This window comes from Urocitellus parryii, chromosome 3 (assembly GCF_045843805.1).
Source record: "Urocitellus parryii isolate mUroPar1 chromosome 3, mUroPar1.hap1, whole genome shotgun sequence".
NCBI lineage: Eukaryota > Metazoa > Chordata > Mammalia > Rodentia > Sciuridae > Urocitellus > Urocitellus parryii.
In genome coordinates this window covers 106,800,656-106,819,396 of record NC_135533.1, presented here as the reverse complement: position 1 = coordinate 106,819,396, position 18,741 = coordinate 106,800,656, and the positions used below count along the sequence as shown (strand labels likewise).

The 18,741-nt window shown below is 41.5% G+C and overlaps 1 protein-coding gene across 2 annotated transcripts in view; it reads left to right on the top strand.

The window, feature by feature from the left end:
- Positions 1-18,741, top strand: part of Cobl (cordon-bleu WH2 repeat protein) — a 268,552-nt gene that overhangs the window by 77,257 nt on the left and 172,554 nt on the right. Inside the window, exons 6-7 of one of the 2 annotated variants that reach the window (XM_026403670.2) lie at positions 1,056-1,150; positions 14,726-14,800. In XM_026403670.2, coding sequence (XP_026259455.2) covers positions 1,056-1,150; positions 14,726-14,800 — 170 coding nt within the window. The remainder of the gene's footprint in view (positions 1-1,055; positions 1,151-14,725; positions 14,801-18,741) is intronic. The other variant, XM_026403669.2, reaches the window with a different exon arrangement.

Genomic DNA, 18,741 nt, shown 5'->3' with positions numbered 1-18,741 from the left:
TATCTCTCACAGGTTTCTGTGATGCTGATGCCTCTTGTCCTACCTCATGAGAACCACCCTTGATTGCTGATCTGCTGCCTGCCAAGTCTAGGCTTTATTGTCCTCTTCTATAGCTAAAAAGGAGCCCATCCTAGCTCTAAAAATCCTGAGGAAGAAAACACCAAGAAAGAGAGATCAAGGGCTTAGAGCTCAACAATCAATTAATCACTAAATAAATTAAGTAAAAGAAGATGAAGAAAACAATTGGTTTACTAGGGAATGTAGCTTAAAAGGAAAATATTATGACTACAACAGTGGAAAGAAAATCTGGAAATGAGTGTCCTGGAGATCTGATGTGATTGTTTCAAACACCACCTGGGTAAACTATCACTGGTATTCCATGTTCTAGAAATGAAAAGGAAGACTCTGGATTTATTTTTGGTTAGCATTTTTACCTCACTGATGGTTCTTAAAGCAGATGTTTTACACTAAAGGCATAGTCTTTGGAGCCGTGCTGGTTAATTGGGCAGCCACAGGCCACATGTGGCTCTTGGACACTTCAAGGTGTTCAGTTCAAGCAGAGATGTACTATCATCCTGAGGCAAACATTGGATTACATCAAAAGAAATGTAAAATATCAATAGCTCTGATATTCATTATGTGAAAAATAATATTTTATATATATTGAATCAAATGAATGTATAGTGAAAATTAATTTCATCGTTTTTAATGCTGCTACTAGCAAACATAAAATTACATTTATGGTTCATATTAGCTTTCTATTGATAGCACTTCCCTAGAAGTTTTGTTGATTTACTTACTTATTTATTTTTTAGTATCCACAAGGGTCTAAGCATACCAGAGACAATTCTACCTCAAAAAAAATGTAAGACCTTTAAATGCTTTCCTAAATTGGTCTTAGAGCTTTGATGTGGCTCCAAGAAAGAGTTGGTGATTTACCCCTGTAGAAGAACTAACAGCTTAAGAATAAAGGGTTTACTTAAGATTTTTAAAAGTATTTAATCTCTTATTTCAAATGTTGAAAAATAACTTAGTATGTCTTTTTTCCCCCCCAGAAACATTTAGAAAATCATCACTTGGCAATGATGAGACAGATGAGAAGAAAAAATTTCTGGGATTTTTCAAAGTTAATAAAAGAAGCAGTAGCAAGGTAATGGATTGCATATGCACATGACTTTGCATAATGTAAAACAGTGTCTGAAGATGCTTATGTCACAAGAGTTCTTTCCAGAGATGGGACCTCAACTCAGGACAAATGGGGTCCTTGGCATATGTGACAGAAAAGAATTTCCGAATGTGCCAGTCCAAGACACAGACACATTTATTTAGGAAAGGAGATAAACATTAAGAGGGGAATATGGGCTGTCTTGATACTAAAAAGCAAGGAATGCATATTCAAGAGATAATGGGGACAATCTCCAAAGTGAGAAGCAGCACACCCTTGTTGTAGGGTGTTAATAATTATAGAGGAACAATGGATAGGGGCTGAACTAGAAGTGGAATCTACATAATTTTGTGCCAGTGTTTCCTGTGTTTATGTATTGCCCTCCTGGCATGTTACATTTTGCAGGCAAGGACAGGAGCCTAGGTCATGGACTAAGGATTTGAGTTGGGTTGCTTACCTACTTTCTTATTTTACATTTTGACAGTTCATGGGTTTTTGTAAGGGCTCATGGGTACTTCTTTCTTGAGACTCAATATGCCTTTCTTTTTCTGTATTCCTGAATTTCTACCTCACTCATACTGAACCTATCTTATGATTTTTAAAAATAATTGTATTTAGGAATATTAATTCCTTCAAGTAAAAGGAATGTGTGGAATGAGTGGCTTTGTGCTTCTACACTTGATCTCTAAAGCAGTTAGGTATCTAGAAGGAAGATGTTTCACTCACCAGTGGAACAAGAAACCTGTGGGCCTGAGGCCAGGCTGTGAGCCCTTCTCCTGCCAGGTACATACTCTGACCTGGTGTGCAGTTGAAGCACAGTACATACCTTAGGATGGGTGAATGAATGAATGCACATTTTAGTTCAGTTGAAACACAATGGTAAATATTCCTTCAAATAAATTATAGCATTGAAACTTAGCACGTGGGGTATCTAAGAGCTAGAGTTAAGGCCACTTTGTAACCGAGTCCCTTGTCAAACTAGACTGTTTGCTTTTGATTAGATTTTTAGGTGGTATTTGGTCTTCATTATATAATTTGGGACTATACCACATGAGAAGTTAATTTATGGATCTTGTTATTATTTCTTAAATAAGTCTTGAAAGTCATATTTCAGATCAAATGTTATAGCATTAAATCATAGTTCAAAGAGTAAAAATGAAGATTTTCTTTCTAATCAGTTATAAGAATCTCAAAACCATCTAACTAACTTTCAGAAAAGAACATATTTATTATCCCTATTATATTTGTTTATAGGCATATTTTACTAATATCCAATTAGACACCCCCACCCCCCCAACTAAAGTTGTTGCAATGAATGGTAGGCCTTGATACCATCAGCTTAGCTGGAAAGTGTCCTCCATCAGTGTACTTGGAAGAGGTGACAAAAAAAGCTCACATTCATTCAGGTGCCTTCTGGCCATTGAAGAGATCTGTACTCCTTTGCATCTGTGGCTGAGGCTGCGCATCTCACTTCCTGACCATCAGGAACCTGAGGGGTTGGAACTATGATTCACCCCAGGCTTGCTGATGAGTATGCTCAAGTTCAAAGAAGTAGTATAGCTTGCTCAGGGTCCCAGGGTTAGGGGCAGGTCTTTGACCAGAAGCCAGTCAATCCCTCCCCGCTGGTGGTGGTGGTTAGGAAATGGGAGATTGGAAGTTAGGAGTAGTTTGAAGGGGAAGGTGTGGTGAAACCCAGGCTGAGCCGGCTGAGACCTCCTGTCTTTAGAGCTTCTTACAACCTCAGCTTTTAGTTCTTCATCTACCTGATGCTTTGGTAGTAGTTTTGTTATTCTCTTATGTTTACCACCCATAATATGTGCTTCTTCCCTTTTTCCTGTGTGTCCTTTGAAAATTTGTATTCAATGTGTATCTTTCTATGTAAGATCTCTGCGCCTTGAGCATTTCTCTCCTTTCCTTCTCTTTTTCCCTCCCTACTCCTCCCTCTCTCCTTCCCTCCTCCCCTCTTTTCAATGCTCCCCTCTCCTCTCTCTGCCCTCCTGACCTCTTTTCCTTTCCTTTCAGAATTACTTGAAATTGCAGAATCAGAATTTTGTGTTTACATTTTCCATCACTTCATGAATTTTATTGGTGTTTCTAAAACTGTTGTGAGAGATTTGCTTATACTTTATTCAGTGTTGTCCTTGGTCTTCACATTACCACTTCACAATAAACCCCTCCCTATCCTCATTCCTCATACTGAGATGCCAAACACTCATTCTGCATTTTCTTCTTTCTGAGAGATGAACTAGGAGCAAAGCAAGTCAAAGATATAGGAATATTTTGTTTTGGCAAAATAAGAGTTTAAAGAGCTGGAGACTTGGAGATCAACTAACATGGCTTCTGGGAGTTCATAAGGGGCTCCTGGTAGACCCCAGCAAGTCTAGTCTGCTCATTATAAGGGGATTTTCTTTATGTCATACCTATCTTTCCTATGTCTTGGACTTAGTAAAATTATTTTTGTTTCCTTTATACTTCATCTTTCATTTATAACTTTCTCTTAATTTTATTTTACCTAGGCATCCCTTTTTCAGTCTTGTCATTATTGGATTATTTGTTCTGTGTGGTTTTTTTATGGTTAACTTAAAACAAAAAAAGTTTTGTGCTAAACTTCTTAACTCCTTGTTTTTCTCCATTTTTATTGTTTGAGATTTGGTGCTAAATATAACTTCATCTGTCTAGGAACTTGATGAAAAAGGTATTATCAGTTGCATTATGTGGGTGAACAAACTAAGGTTAAGCAATTCCTTTATTTATAATGTAAATCTAATAACAGTACTCATAATTGTCAGAATTCATAAACATTGGAAGTTAAACCCAGGCCTGACTTTCCATAATCCTTGCTAATAACTTCTATTTACGTTGTACAGTCCTTAACAAATATAGGTTTCAGTGTCTTCAATAATAAAAAGATTTTGGAGTAAATAGCTTTAGAAATTATTTCTAAGGGCTGGGGGTATTGCTTAGTGGAAGAGTACTTGCCTAGCCTGTTTGAGGCCTTGGGTTCCACCCCTACTACCACAATAGAAAAGACAGATTTCTAAAAGCCTGTGATACCACATAATCTGCATGTGACTTAATAATGAACAAACTCTTGGAGAATTATCAGAACATTTAAAAATAAAGTGACCCTTTGCTATCACTTTTTTTTTTTTTTTTTTTTTTTTTTTTTTTTTATTGGTCGTTCATAACATTACATAGTTCTTAATACATCATATTACACGGTTTGATTCAAGTGGATTATGAACTCCTGCTTTTACCCCGTATACAAATTGCTGTATCACATCAGTTACCCTTCCATTGATTGACATATTGCCTTTCTAGTGTCTGATGTATTCTGCTGTCTGTCCTATTGTCTACTATCCCCCCTCCCCTCCCCTCCCCTCCCCTCCCCTTTTCTCTCTCTACCCCTTCTACTGTAAATCATGTCTTCCATTTGTATTCTCTTGACTTACCCCTCCTTACCTCTTATATGACATTTTGTATAACCCTGAGGATCGCCTTCCATTTCCATGCAATTTCCCTTCTCACTCCCTTTCCCTCCCATCTCTCATCCCTGTTTACTGTACATATTCTTCTCAAGCTCTTCGTCCCTACCCTGTCCTTGTTTACACCCCTTATATCAAAGGAGTCATTTGGTATTTGTTTTTTAAAGATTGACTAGCTTCACTTAGCATAATCTGCTCTAATGCCATCCATTTCCCTCCAAATTCTATAATTTTGTCATTTTTTAATGCAGAGTAATACTCCATAGTGTATAAATGCCACATTTTTTTTATCCATTCATCTATTGAAGGGCATCTAGGCTGGTTCCACAGTCTTGCTATCGTGAATTGAGCTGCTATGAACATCGATGTAGCAGTGTCCCTGTAGCATGCTCTTGTTAGGGCTTTAGGGAATAGACCGAGAAGGGGAATAGCTGGGTCAAATGGTGGTTCCATTCCCAGCTTTCCGAGAAATCTCCATACTGCTTTCCAAATTGGCTGCACCAATTTGCAGTCCCACCAGCAATGAACAAGAGTGCCCTTTTCCCCGCATCCTCTCCAGCACTTATTGTTGTTTGACTTCCGAATGGCTGCCAGTCTTACTGGAGTGAGATGGTATCTTAGGGTAGTTTTGATTTGCATTTCTCTGACTGCTAGCGATGGTGAGCATTTTTTCATGTACTTGTTGATTGATTGTATGTCCTCCTCTGAGAAGTGTCTGTTCAGGTCCTTGGCCCATTTATTGATTGGGTTATTTGTTATCTTATTGTCTAATTTTTTGAGTTCTTTGTATATTCTGGTTATTAGGGCTCTATCTGAAGTGTGTGGAGTAAAGATTTGTTCCCAGGATGTAGGCTCCCTATTTATCTCTCTTATTGTTTCTTTTGCTGAGAAAAAACTTTTTAGTTTGAGTAAGTCCCATTTGTTGATTCTATTTGTTAACTCTAGCGCTATGGGTGTCCTATTGAGGAATTTGGAGCCCGATCCCACAGCGTGTAGATCATAACCAACTTTTTCTTCTATCAGATGCCATGTCTCTGATTTAATATCAAGCTCCTTGATCCATTTTGAGTTAACTTTTGTGCACGGCGAGAGATAGGGATTCAGATTCATTTTGGTGCAAATGGATTTCCAGTTTTCCCAGCACCATTTGTTGAAGATGCTATCCTTCCTCCATTGCATGCTTTTAGCCCCTTTATCAAAAATAAGATAGTTGTAGTTTTGTGGATTAGTTACTGTGTCCTCTATTCTGTACCATTGGTCCACCCGCCTGTTTTGGTACCAGTACCATGCTGTTTTTGTTACTATTGCTCTGTAGTATAGCTTGAAGTCTGGTATCGCTATACCGCCTGATTCACACTTCCTGCTTAGTATTGTTTTTGCTATTCTGGGTCTTTTATTATTCCATATGAATTTCATGATTCTTTTATCTATTTCTACAAGATATGCTGTTGGGATTTTGATTGGCATTGCATTGAACTTATAGAGAACTTTTGGTAATATCGCCATTTTGATGATGTTAGTTCTGCCTATCCATGAGCAGGGTATGTTTTTCCATCTTCTAAGGTCTTCTTCTATGTCTTTCTTTAGGGTTCTGTAATTTTCATTGTATAAATCTTTCACCTCTTTTGTTAGGTTGATTCCCAAGTATTTTATTTTTTGGGGGGATATTGTGAATGGAGTAGTTGTCCTCATTTCCATTTCAGAGGATTTGTCGCTCATATACAGGAACGCCTTTGATTTATGCGTGTTGATCTTATATCCTGCCACTTTGCTGAATTCATTTATTAGCTCTAATAGCTTCTTTGTAGACTCTTTTGGGTCTGCTAGGTATAGAATCATATCATCTGCAAATAGTGATAATTTAAGTTCTTCTTTTCCTATTTTTATGCCTTTAATTTCTTTTGACTGTCTAATTGCTCTGGCCAGTGTTTCGAGGACTATGTTGAACAGAAGTGGTGAGAGAGGGCATCCCTGTCTTGTACCAGATCTTAGAGGGAATGCCTTCAATTTTTCTCCATTCAGAATGATGCTGGCCTGTGGCTTATCATAGATTGCTTTTACAATGTTGAGGTATGATCCTGTTATCCCTAATTTTTCTAGCGTTTTGAACATAAAGGGATGCTGTACTTTGTCGAATGCTTTTTCTGCATCTATTGAGATGATCATATGGTTCTTATTTTTAAGTCTATTGATGTGGTGAATAACATTTATTGATTTCCGTATATTAAACCAGCCTTGCATCCCAGGGATGAATCCTACTTGATCATGATGTATAATTTTTTTGATATGTATTTGAATCCGATTCGCCAGAATTTTATTGAGGATTTTTGCGTCAAGGTTCATTAGAGATATTGGTCTGTAGTTTTCCTTCTTTGATGTGTCTTTGTCTGGTTTCGGAATCAGGGTGATGTTGGCATCGTAGAATGAATTTGGAAGTTCTCCCTCTTTTTCTATTTCCTGAAATAGCTTGAAAAGTATTGGTGTTAGTTCCTCTTTAAAGGTTTTGTAAAACTCTGCTGTATACCCATCCGGTCCTGGGCTTTTCTTAGTTGGTAGTCTTTTGATGGTTTCTTCTATTTCCTCTATTGTTATTGGTCTGTTTAGGTTGTCTATATCCTCCTGGCTCAATCTGGGCAGATCATAGGACTCAAGGAATTTATCTATGCCTTCACTATCTTCTATTTTATTGGAGTATAAGGATTCAAAGTAATTTCTGATTATCTTCTGTATTTCTGAAGTGTCTGTTGTGATATTGCCTTTTTCATCCCGTATGCTAGTAATTTGGGTTCTCTCTCTTCTTCTCTTCGTTAGCATGGCTAAGGGTCTGTCAATTTTATTTATTTTTTCAAAGAACCAGCTTTTAGTTTTGTCAATTTTTTCAATTGTTTCTTTTGTTTCAATTTCATTAATTTCAGCTCTGATTTTAATTATTTCTTGCCTTCTACTTCTTTTGCTGTTGTTTTGCTCTTCTTTTTCTAGGATTTTGAGATGAAGTATGAGATCATTTATTTGTTGGTTTTTTCTTTTTTTGAGGAATGAACTCCAAGCAATGAATTTTCCTCTTAGAACTGCTTTCAATGTGTCCCATAGATTCCGATATGTTGTGTCTGTGTTTTCATTTAACTCTAGGAATTTTTTAATTTCCTCCTTGATGTCTTCTAAAACCCATTGATCACTCAGCAACCTATTGTTCATTCTCCAGGTGATGCTTGCTTTTTCCTTTCTTCTTTTATCATTGATTTTCAGTTTCATTCCATTATGATCAGATAAGATGCATGGTATTATCTCTACCCCTTTGTATTGTCTAAGAGTTGCCCTGTGACATAGTATATGGTCTATTTTTGAGAAGGTTCCATGTGCTGCTGAGAAAAAAGTGTAGCTACTTGATGTTGGGTGGTATAGTCTATATATGTCAATTAAGTCTAGGTTGTTAATTGTGTTATTGAGTTCTATAGTTTCCTTATTTAACTTTTGTTTGGAAGATCTGTCCAGTGGTGAGAGAGGTGTGTTGAAGTCTCCCATGATTATTGTATGTTGGTCTATTAGACTCTTGAACTTGAGAAGAGTTTGCTTGATGAATACAGCTGCACCATTATTTGGGGCATATATATTTATGATTGTTATGTCTTGTTGGTGTATGGTTCCCTTGAGCAGTATGAAGTGTCCTTCTATATCCCTTTTGATTAGCTTTGGCTTGAAATCTATTTTATTAGATATGAGTATGGACACTCCTGCTTGTTTCCGCGGTCCATATGAGTGATATGATTTTTCCCAACCTTTCACCTTCAGTCTATGTATATCTTTTCCTATCAAATGCGTCTCCTGTAGACAGCATATTGTTGGGTCTTGTTTTTTGATCCATTCTACTAGCCTGTGTCTCTTAATTGGTGAGTTTAAGCCATTAACATTTAGGGTTATTATTGAGATATGGTTTGTTCTTCTATCCATATTTGTTTATTGATGTTACTAAACCTGATTTGTTATCCTCTATGACTACTTTCCCCCCTTTACTGTCCTACCTCCCATTGTTGGTTTTCAATGTTGTTTTCCATTTCCTCTTCCTGTAATGTTTTGCCAAGGATTTTTTGAAGAGATGGTTTTCTAGCTGCGAATTCTTTTAACTTTTGTTTATTGTGGAAGGTTTTAATTTCATCTTCTAACCTGAAGCTTAATTTCGCCGGATACACGATTCTTGGTTGGAGCCCATTGTCTTTCAGTGTTTGAAATATGTTATTCCAGGATCTTCTAGCTTTCAGAGTCTGTGTTGAGAGATCAGCTGTTATCCTGATTGGTTTACCCCTAAATGTAATCTGCTTTCTTTCTCTTGCAGCTTTTAAAATTCTCTCCTTATTCTGTATGTTGGACATCTTCATTATAATGTGTCTAGGTGTGGATCTCTTATGATTTTGCACATTCGGCGTCCTGTAGGCTTCTAGGATTTGGGATTCTGTCTCAATCTTCAATTCTGGGAAGTTTTCTCGTATTATTTCACTGAATAGACTGTTTATTCCTTTGGAATGGAGCTCTGTGCCTTCCTGTATCCCAATGACTCTTAAATTTGGTCTTTTGATATTGTCCCATAATTCTTGGATGTTCTGCTCATGGTTTCTTAGCAGACTTGCTGAGCTGTCTATGTTCTTTTCCAGTTGAAATACTTTGTCTTCATTGTCTGATGTTCTCTCTTCTAAGTGATCTACTCTGCTGGTAGTATTCTCAATTGAGTTTTTAAGTTGGTTTATTGTTTCCTGCATTTCTAGAATTTCAATTTGTTTGTTTTTTATTACCTCTATCTCCCTGTGAAATTGATCTTTGACTTCCTGGATTTGTTTGTCAATGTGATCTTTCATTGTCTGATTTTGCTGTCTCATGTCTTCCTTGAGACTCCAGATCATCTGAAGCATATATATCCTGAACTCTTTATCTGATATTCCATCTGTTGCAGCTATTACCTCTTCTAAAGTTGAGTTGACCTGCATTGCTTGTGGTCCTTTCTTTCCTTGTCTTTTCATACTGCCCGCGTTTCTTTCTGCTTGGTGCAACTGTTGTGTTTTGAAATTTACCCCCTATTTATTTATGTTGCTCTTGTATACTTGAAAAGTCTCCCTTGCAGGTGCGGGCGGCGGCTGTGCCCCTACTCCAATTGGGGTGACGTGTCTATCACGCTGGCGGCTCTCTGGGCCTGTTCCGGGAGTGGAAGGCGGCTCTGCTCTGTCCGTATTCCAATTGGGGTGTCGTGACTACAATGCTGGCAGATCACTGGGCCTCTTCCGGGCGTGGGCGGTGGGCTTGGCTGGTGGGATTCCACCTAATGGCAGTCCCTAACCTCCCTGCTTGCTAATTAATGGCTTCTCTGAGGCGCCACGCCTTCTGTAGCTGCGGGGCAGGCCGCGCGAATCAGTTGGCCTGGATCTCCGGGGTCCTGCTGCTGGCTGTTTTGATGCTACAAGCTGTTGGAGAGTGGTGGTGTATTCTTCAGCTTTCCCGGATGGTGGCCACTGACTGCCTGGATGGAGTGTCCGCTGTTTTGATGTTGCACTCTGAAGGAGAGTGGCGGTGTATCCTTCAGTTTTCCCGGATGGTGGCCGCTGACTGCCTCGGTGGAGTGTCCGCTGTGGGGGATGGGACTGTGCCGCTTTCTTCCCCTTCTGAGAACCCGAGCTCGGCCCAAGGGTCCGTGTGGGCTTGGCTGGTGGGATTCCACCTAATGGCCTTCCCTAACCTCCCTGCTTGCCAATTAATGGCTTCACTGAGGCGCCACGCCTTCTGTAGCCGCAGGGCAGGCCACGCGAATCAGTTGGCCTGGCTCTCCGGGCCCTGCTGCAGGCTGCTGGGATCCCTGGCACTCTATCACTTTGATTTTTTCTGCTTGCCCCTCCCCCAGCGCTGGCTAGCCAGGTTTCCTTTTGGCTGCTACTGGGAGGAGGGGTTGGAGGTCAGGTGTCTCTGGTTTCCCCCTAGCCTGTATGGAGGCTCAGCTTGATACTCCCTCTCCCGGCAAGCCTAGGAGAGATTTTATGCGAATTCCCACTGTCTGGGGGGTGAGCTGAATGACACCGACCTGTTTTGATGTCGCACTCTGAAGGAGAGTGGCGGTGTATCCTTCAGCTTTCTCGGATGGTGGCCGCTGACTGGCTCGGCGGAGTGTCCGCTGTGGGGGATGGGACTGTACCGCTTCCTTCCCCTTCTGAGAACCCGTGCTCGGCCCAAGGGTCCGTGTGGGCTTGGCTGGTGGGATTCCACCTAATGGCCTTCCCTAACCTCCCTGCTTGCCAATTAATGGCTTCACTGAGGCGCCACGCCTTCTGTAGCCGCAGGGCAGGCCACGCGAATCAGTTGGCCTGGCTCTCCGGGCCCTGCTGCAGGCTGCTGGGATCCCTGGCACTCTATCACTTTGATTTTTTCTGCTTGCCCCTCCCCCAGCGCTGGCTAGCCAGGTTTCCTTTTGGCTGCTACTGGGAGGAGGGGTTGGAGGTCAGGTGTCTCTGGTTTCCCCCTAGCCTGTATGGAGGCTCAGCTTGATACTCCCTCTCCCGGCAAGCCTAGGAGAGATTTTATGCGAATTCCCGCTGTCTGGGGGGTGAGCTGAATGACACCGACCTGTTTTGATGTCGCACTCTGAAGGAGAGTGGCGGTGTATCCTTCAGCTTTCCCGGATGGTGGCCGCTGACTGGCTCGGCGGAGTGTCCGCTGTGGGGGATGGGACTGTACCGCTTCCTTCCCCTTCTGAGAACCCGTGCTCGGCCCAAGGGTCCGTGTGGGCTTGGCTGGTGGGATTCCACCTAATGGCCTTCCCTAACCTCCCTGCTTGCCAATTAATGGCTTCACTGAGGCGCCACGCCTTCTGTAGCCGCAGGGCAGGCCACGCGAATCAGTTGGCCTGGCTCTCCGGGCCCTGCTGCAGGCTGCTGGGATCCCTGGCACTCTATCACTTTGATTTTTTCTGCTTGCCCCTCCCCCAGCGCTGGCTAGCCAGGTTTCCTTTTGGCTGCTACTGGGAGGAGGGGTTGGAGGTCAGGTGTCTCTGGTTTCCCCCTAGCCTGTATGGAGGCTCAGCTTGATACTCCCTCTCCCGGCAAGCCTAGGAGAGATTTTATGCGAATTCCCGCTGTCGGGGGGGTGAGCTGAATGACACCGACCTGTTTTGATGTCGCACTCTGAAGGAGAGTGGCGGTGTATCCTTCAGCTTTCCCGGATGGTGGCCGCTGACTGGCTCGGCGGAGTGTCCGCTGTGGGGGATGGGACTGTACCGCTTCCTTCCCCTTCTGAGAACCCGTGCTCGGCCCAAGGGTCCGTGTGGGCTTGGCTGGTGGGATTCCACCTAATGGCCTTCCCTAACCTCCCTGCTTGCCAATTAATGGCTTCACTGAGGCGCCACGCCTTCTGTAGCCGCAGGGCAGGCCACGCGAATCAGTTGGCCTGGCTCTCCGGGCCCTGTTGCAGGCTGCTGGGATCCCTGGCACTCTATCACTTTGATTTTTTCTGCTTGCCCCTCCCCCAGCGCTGGCTAGCCAGGTTTCTTTTTGGCTGCTACTGGGAGGAGGGGTTGGAGGTCAGGTGTCTCTGGTTTCCCCCTAGCCTGTATGGAGGCTCAGCTTGATACTCCCTCTCCCGGCAAGCCTAGGAGAGATTTTATGCGAATTCCCGCTGTCTGGGGGGTGAGCTGAATGACACCGACCTGTTTTGATGTCGCACTCTGAAGGAGAGTGGCGGTGTATCCTTCAGCTTTCTCGGATGGTGGCCGCTGACTGGCTCGGCGGAGTGTCCGCTGTGGGGGATGGGACTGTACCGCTTCCTTCCCCTTCTGAGAACCCGTGCTCGGCCCAAGGGTCCGTGTGGGCTTGGCTGGTGGGATTCCACCTAATGGCCTTCCCTAACCTCCCTGCTTGCCAATTAATGGCTTCACTGAGGCGCCACGCCTTCTGTAGCCGCAGGGCAGGCCACGCGAATCAGTTGGCCTGGCTCTCCGGGCCCTGCTGCAGGCTGCTGGGATCCCTGGCACTCTATCACTTTGATTTTTTCTGCTTGCCCCTCCCCCAGCGCTGGCTAGCCAGGTTTCTTTTTGGCTGCTACTGGGAGGAGGGGTTGGAGGTCAGGTGTCTCTGGTTTCCCCCTAGCCTGTATGGAGGCTCAGCTTGATACTCCCTCTCCCGGCAAGCCTAGGAGAGATTTTATGCGAATTCCCGCTGTCGGGGGGGTGAGCTGAATGACACCGACCTGTTTTGATGTCGCACTCTGAAGGAGAGTGGCGGTGTATCCTTCAGCTTTCCCGGATGGTGGCCGCTGACTGGCTCGGCGGAGTGTCCGCTGTGGGGGATGGGACTGTACCGCTTCCTTCCCCTTCTGAGAACCCGTGCTCGGCCCAAGGGTCCGTGTGGGCTTGGCTGGTGGGATTCCACCTAATGGCCTTCCCTAACCTCCCTGCTTGCCAATTAATGGCTTCACTGAGGCGCCACGCCTTCTGTAGCCGCAGGGCAGGCCACGCGAATCAGTTGGCCTGGCTCTCCGGGCCCTGTTGCAGGCTGCTGGGATCCCTGGCACTCTATCACTTTGATTTTTTCTGCTTGCCCCTCCCCCAGCGCTGGCTAGCCAGGTTTCTTTTTGGCTGCTACTGGGAGGAGGGGTTGGAGGTCAGGTGTCTCTGGTTTCCCCCTAGCCTGTATGGAGGCTCAGCTTGATACTCCCTCTCCCGGCAAGCCTAGGAGAGATTTTATGCGAATTCCCGCTGTCTGGGGGGTGAGCTGAATGACACCGACCTGTTTTGATGTCGCACTCTGAAGGAGAGTGGCGGTGTATCCTTCAGCTTTCTCGGATGGTGGCCGCTGACTGGCTCGGCGGAGTGTCCGCTGTGGGGGATGGGACTGTACCGCTTCCTTCCCCTTCTGAGAACCCGTGCTCGGCCCAAGGGTCCGTGTGGGCTTGGCTGGTGGGATTCCACCTAATGGCCTTCCCTAACCTCCCTGCTTGCCAATTAATGGCTTCACTGAGGCGCCACGCCTTCTGTAGCCGCAGGGCAGGCCACGCGAATCAGTTGGCCTGGCTCTCCGGGCCCTGCTGCAGGCTGCTGGGATCTTTGCTATCACTTTTAAGGAAAAAAAATACATACCTGTGTGGGTGTTGGGAATGTGTATGAATATGTGTGCGTGTGTGTGTGTAAAATCTCAGTAAAGAAAATACTTGAAGGGACATAATTTGGGGACAAATGAGGGCAAACTTATTTTTTTGTTTTGAAATTTTGTGTTTTAATATGTTTAAAGCATGAGAGTTTTGTCATTTTTTAAAATATTTTTATTATTTTCGGTGGGCACAACCTTTTTTTTTTTTATAATGTGGTGCTGAGGATCAAACCTAGCACCCTGCGCTCATGCCAGGCGAGTGTGCTACCGCTTGAGCCACATCCCCAGCCCAGAGTCTTGTCATTTTTGACATTATTTATTCTCCTAAACCAATGGTTATCAAAAGTACTTCAGAGGCTGTTTAAGACCTATCGTGAAAATTGTATTCTTGGGTTTTGTCCCCAAAGATTCTCATTTGGGAGTCCAGGTTCAGGCCTGGAGATTGAATTTTGCAGTTATACCTCAGGTGATTGTATGGCCAATGGTGTATTATCATCTGCTATTTGTGGATAAGGACTGATATATTTGGTGACTTATTCATGTCTTTCCTATTAGCTATGCAGACATTAAAACTTTGAAATCCTAAAAATGTAATTAATTAATTGCTTTGCCTAGATAATTCCATCAGTTCAAGCCCACTACTGTTTGAAAATTGCATATTTTAAAAGTTAAAGGAGATGCTTGGTGAAAAAGAAAGAAAACATGTTTTTATGAGTTTTGGGTTTAAAAATTGTGATTTTTCAAATCTGGGAGCCCTGTGGTTAGGAGTTGTTTTAAAATAGTTTTCAAGTTTAAAAGGTGAAGGAAGTGGCTTGGATTACTACCACAAATGCAGACTCTGAAGCTTGGAATTGGGGCCTCACTGGCCTTTTTGGCCTCCATGATTGCTATGGAGGGCTTTGCTTTTTGTTTGAGCTTACTTCCACGTGGAGTTGATGGTGGGATGCTTATCTGTATTCCAGGCTGAGCAGCTTGGGCAGTCAGGCCTTGACAGCGATGAGGACACCTCGAAGTTGGCTTCAGGAAGGGGCATGAATGTAAGTACTAACAGCCAGCAGGTGCCTCTGCTAACCCATTGGAACTTCTTTCTCCTTGCTTTGCACTGCCTTCCAGACAATGCAATTACAGACTACTTTAGTTTCATTTGGCTTGACTTTTGTGGTCTGATAGATTCGCAAAGCAGCATGTAGCTGCTTTCTTAGTTGCCCATGCTATTTTTGGAAAATGTAGAGTATTTTAGTTTCTCTTCTTCTCTTTCCCTATCAGCATGATCAAGAGTATTCCTCACTAGGTTAATTGAATTTATACTTTCTGAAATTATTTTCATGCATTATCAGAAGTAGCCTGATGGTGTAGAAAGCCACACAGTCCTGTTTTTCTCAAAGAATATTTTTAAAGTGGCTATGTCCTCATAATTGAAATTCGGCATGTAAAAAAACTTCCTTGTAATTTTAAATACTTGAAAGAATATAATTGATGATGTTTTATAAATTTTGACATTTTAAACATATCTAATTAAAGTTAGATAAAAAGTTACCTGAATAAACTTTTCCATATCTGAATAAAATTTTGCATTATTAGTTTATTTTTCACATTTCCACATCAGCCCCTGTGTCAAATTTTATTCCATTCAATATACATTTTACACTTAAAAATCTTTTATAGAGACTTGAAATAAAACATGATATAAAAAATCTAAATTAGATTTTTGTCATTCCCCCATCATAAATCTATAAAATATTTTTTCTGGATTAAGTTCTTTTAACAATTGTAAAGTAAATTAAAACATTCTAAATATATTTGTTGATATATAATTGTTAAACACAAAGTAAATTTTTCTTGAAAAGATGTTTCTTAATAAAATTACGGTTTTTTATTTATTCCATTTATTGATGAACAGGATATATTAATAAAACTGGAAAGGCTCAACATTAATTCTATTTCTCCGTTCAGTTTTATTGATATAAGCTCCAGGAACATTTTATGTAAATAGTATATGAAAATGGAAAAGTTTTGTTATGTCACTTCATTTCAATTCTTTTGGAGTCTTTCAAGATAATAGACCAAAAGCAAAGTGCTCTGTGATCAAAATTATTTTTAATGTTCTCCTAGCCATGTGTAGTTGTCTTCAAAATTTGTCATTAGCCAAGATTTGGAATTATTGAGTTCTGAGAGGTATATGAAAAAAATTACAGTATCAAGACTTCTCTGATGATCATTATACTCACTGTTCTTTTGCTAATAGATACTTTCTGAACCTTATATTTCATCAGTAATTTTTTTTAATTTTTTTATTGGTTGTTCAAAGCATTACAAAGCTCATGACATATCATCTTTCATACATTTGATTCAAGTGAGTTATGAACTCCCATTTTTACCCCAAATACAAATTCCAGAATCACATCAGTTACACATTCACATTTTTACATAATGCCATATTAGTGACTGTTGTATTCTGCTGCCTTTCCTATCCCCTACTATCCCCCCTCCCCTCTCCTCCCATCTTCCCTCTCTACCTAATCTGTTGCTGTTCAGTTCTCTCCCTTGTTTTTTCCCCCCCTTTCCCCTCACAACCTCTTATATGTGATTTTGTATAATGTTGAGGGTTTCCTTCCGTTTCCATGCAATTTTCCTTCTCTCTCCCTTTCCCTCCCACCACTCACCTCTGTTTAATGTTAATCTTTTCCTCATGCTCTTCTTCCCTGCTCAGTTCTTAGTTGCTCTCCTTAAATCAAAGAAGACATTTGGCATTTGTTTTTTAAGGATTGGCTAGCTTCACTTAGCATAATCTGCTCTAATGCCATCCATTTCCCTGCAAATTCCATGATTTTGTCATTTTTTAGTGCTGCGTAATACTCCATTGTGTATAAATGCCACATTTTTTTTTATCCATTCATCTATTGAAGGGCATCTGGGTTGGTTCCACAGTCCAACCATTGTGAATTGTGCTGCTATGATCATTGATGTGCCAGTATCCCTGTAGCATGCTCTTTTAAGGTCCTCAGGGAATAGTCCGAGAAGGGCGATAGCTGGGTCAAATGGTGGTTCCATTCCCAGCTTTCCAAAGAATCTCCATACTGCTTTCCATATTGGCCGCACCAATTTGCAGTCCCACCAGCAATGTACAAGTGTACCCTTTTCCCCACATCCTCGCCAGCACTTGTTGTTGTTTGACTTCATAGTGGCTGCCAATCTTACTGGAGTGAGATGGTATCTTAGGGTGGTTTTGATTTGCATTTCTCTGACTTCTAGAGATGGTGAGCATTTTTTCATGTACTTATTGATTGATTGTATGTCCTCCTCTGAGAAGTGTCTGTTCAGGTCCTTGGCCCATTTGTTGATTGGGTTATTTGTTATCTTATTGTCTAATTTTTTGAGTTCTTTGTATATTCTGGTTATTAGGGCTCTATCTCAAGTGTGAGGAGTAAAGATTTGTTCCCAGGATGTAGGCTCCCTATTTACCTCTCTTATTGTTTCTCTTGCTGAAAAAAAACATTTTAGTTTCAGTAAGTCCCATTTGTTTATTCTTGTTATTAACTCTTGGGCTATGGGAATTTGGAGCCTGACCCCACAATATGTAGATCAGAGCCAACTTTTTCTTCTATCAGACGCAGAGTCTCTGATTTGATATCAAGCTCTTTGATCCATTTTGAGTTAACTTTTGTGCATGGCGAGAGAAAGGGATTCAGTTTCATTTTGTTGCATATGGATTTCCAGTTTTCCCAGCACCATTTGTTGAAGATGCTATCCTCCTCCATTTCATGCTTTTAGCCCCTTTATCAAATATAAGAAAGTTGTAATTTTGTGGATTGGTCTCTGTGTCCTCTATTCTGTACCATTGGTCCACCTGCCTGTTTTCGTACCAGTACCATGCTGTTTTTGTTACTATTGCTCTGTAGTACAGTTTGAAATCTGGTATCGCTATACCTCCAGATTCACACTTCCTGCTTAGAATTGCTTTTGCTATTCTGGGTCTTTTGTTTTTCCATATGAATTTCATGATTGCCTTATCTATTTCTACAAGAAATACCGTTGGGATTTTGATTGGCATCGCATTAAACTGGTAGAGAACTTTGGGTAATATCTCCATTTTGATGATGTTAGTTCTGCCTATCCATGAGCAGGGTATGTTTTTCCACCTTCCAAGATCTTCTTCTATCTCTCTCTTTAGGGTTCTGTAGTTTTCATTGTATAAATCTTTCACCTCTTTTGTTAGGTTGATTCCCAAGTATTTTATTTTTTTTGAGGATATTGTGAATGGAGTGGTTTTCCTCATTTCCATTTCAGAAGTTTTGTTGGTGATATACAGGAATGCCTTTGATTTATGCATGTTGATTTTATATCCTGCCACTTTGCTGAATTCATTTATTAACTCTAGCAGTTTCTTTGTAGACCCTTTTGGGTCTGTTAGATATATTATCATATCATCTGCAAATAGTGATAATTTAAGTTCTTCTTTTCCTATTTTTATGCCTTTAATTTCTTTTGTCTGTCTAATTGCTCTGGCTAGTATTTCAAGAACTAAATTGAATAGAAGTGGTGAGAGAGGGCATCCCTGTCTATTTCCAGATTTTAGAGGGAATGCCTTCAGTTTTTCTCCTTTTAGAATGATGCTAGCCTGAGGCTTAGCATATATAGCTTTTACAATGTTGAGGTAAGTTCCTGTTATCCCTAGTTTTTCTAGTGTTTTGAACATAAAGGGATGCTGTACTTTGTCGAATGCTTTTTCTGCATCTATCGAGATTATCATATGGTTCTTATCTTTAAGTCTATTGATGTGGTGAATAACATTTATTGATTTCCATATATTGAACCAGCCTTGCATCCCAGGGATGAATCCTACTTGAACATGGTGCACAATTTTTTTGATATGCTTTTGTATTTGATTTGCCAGGATTTTATTGAGAATTTTTGCACCTAAGTTCATTAGAGATATTGGTCTGTAGTTTTCTTTCATTGAAGTGTCTTTGTCTGGTTT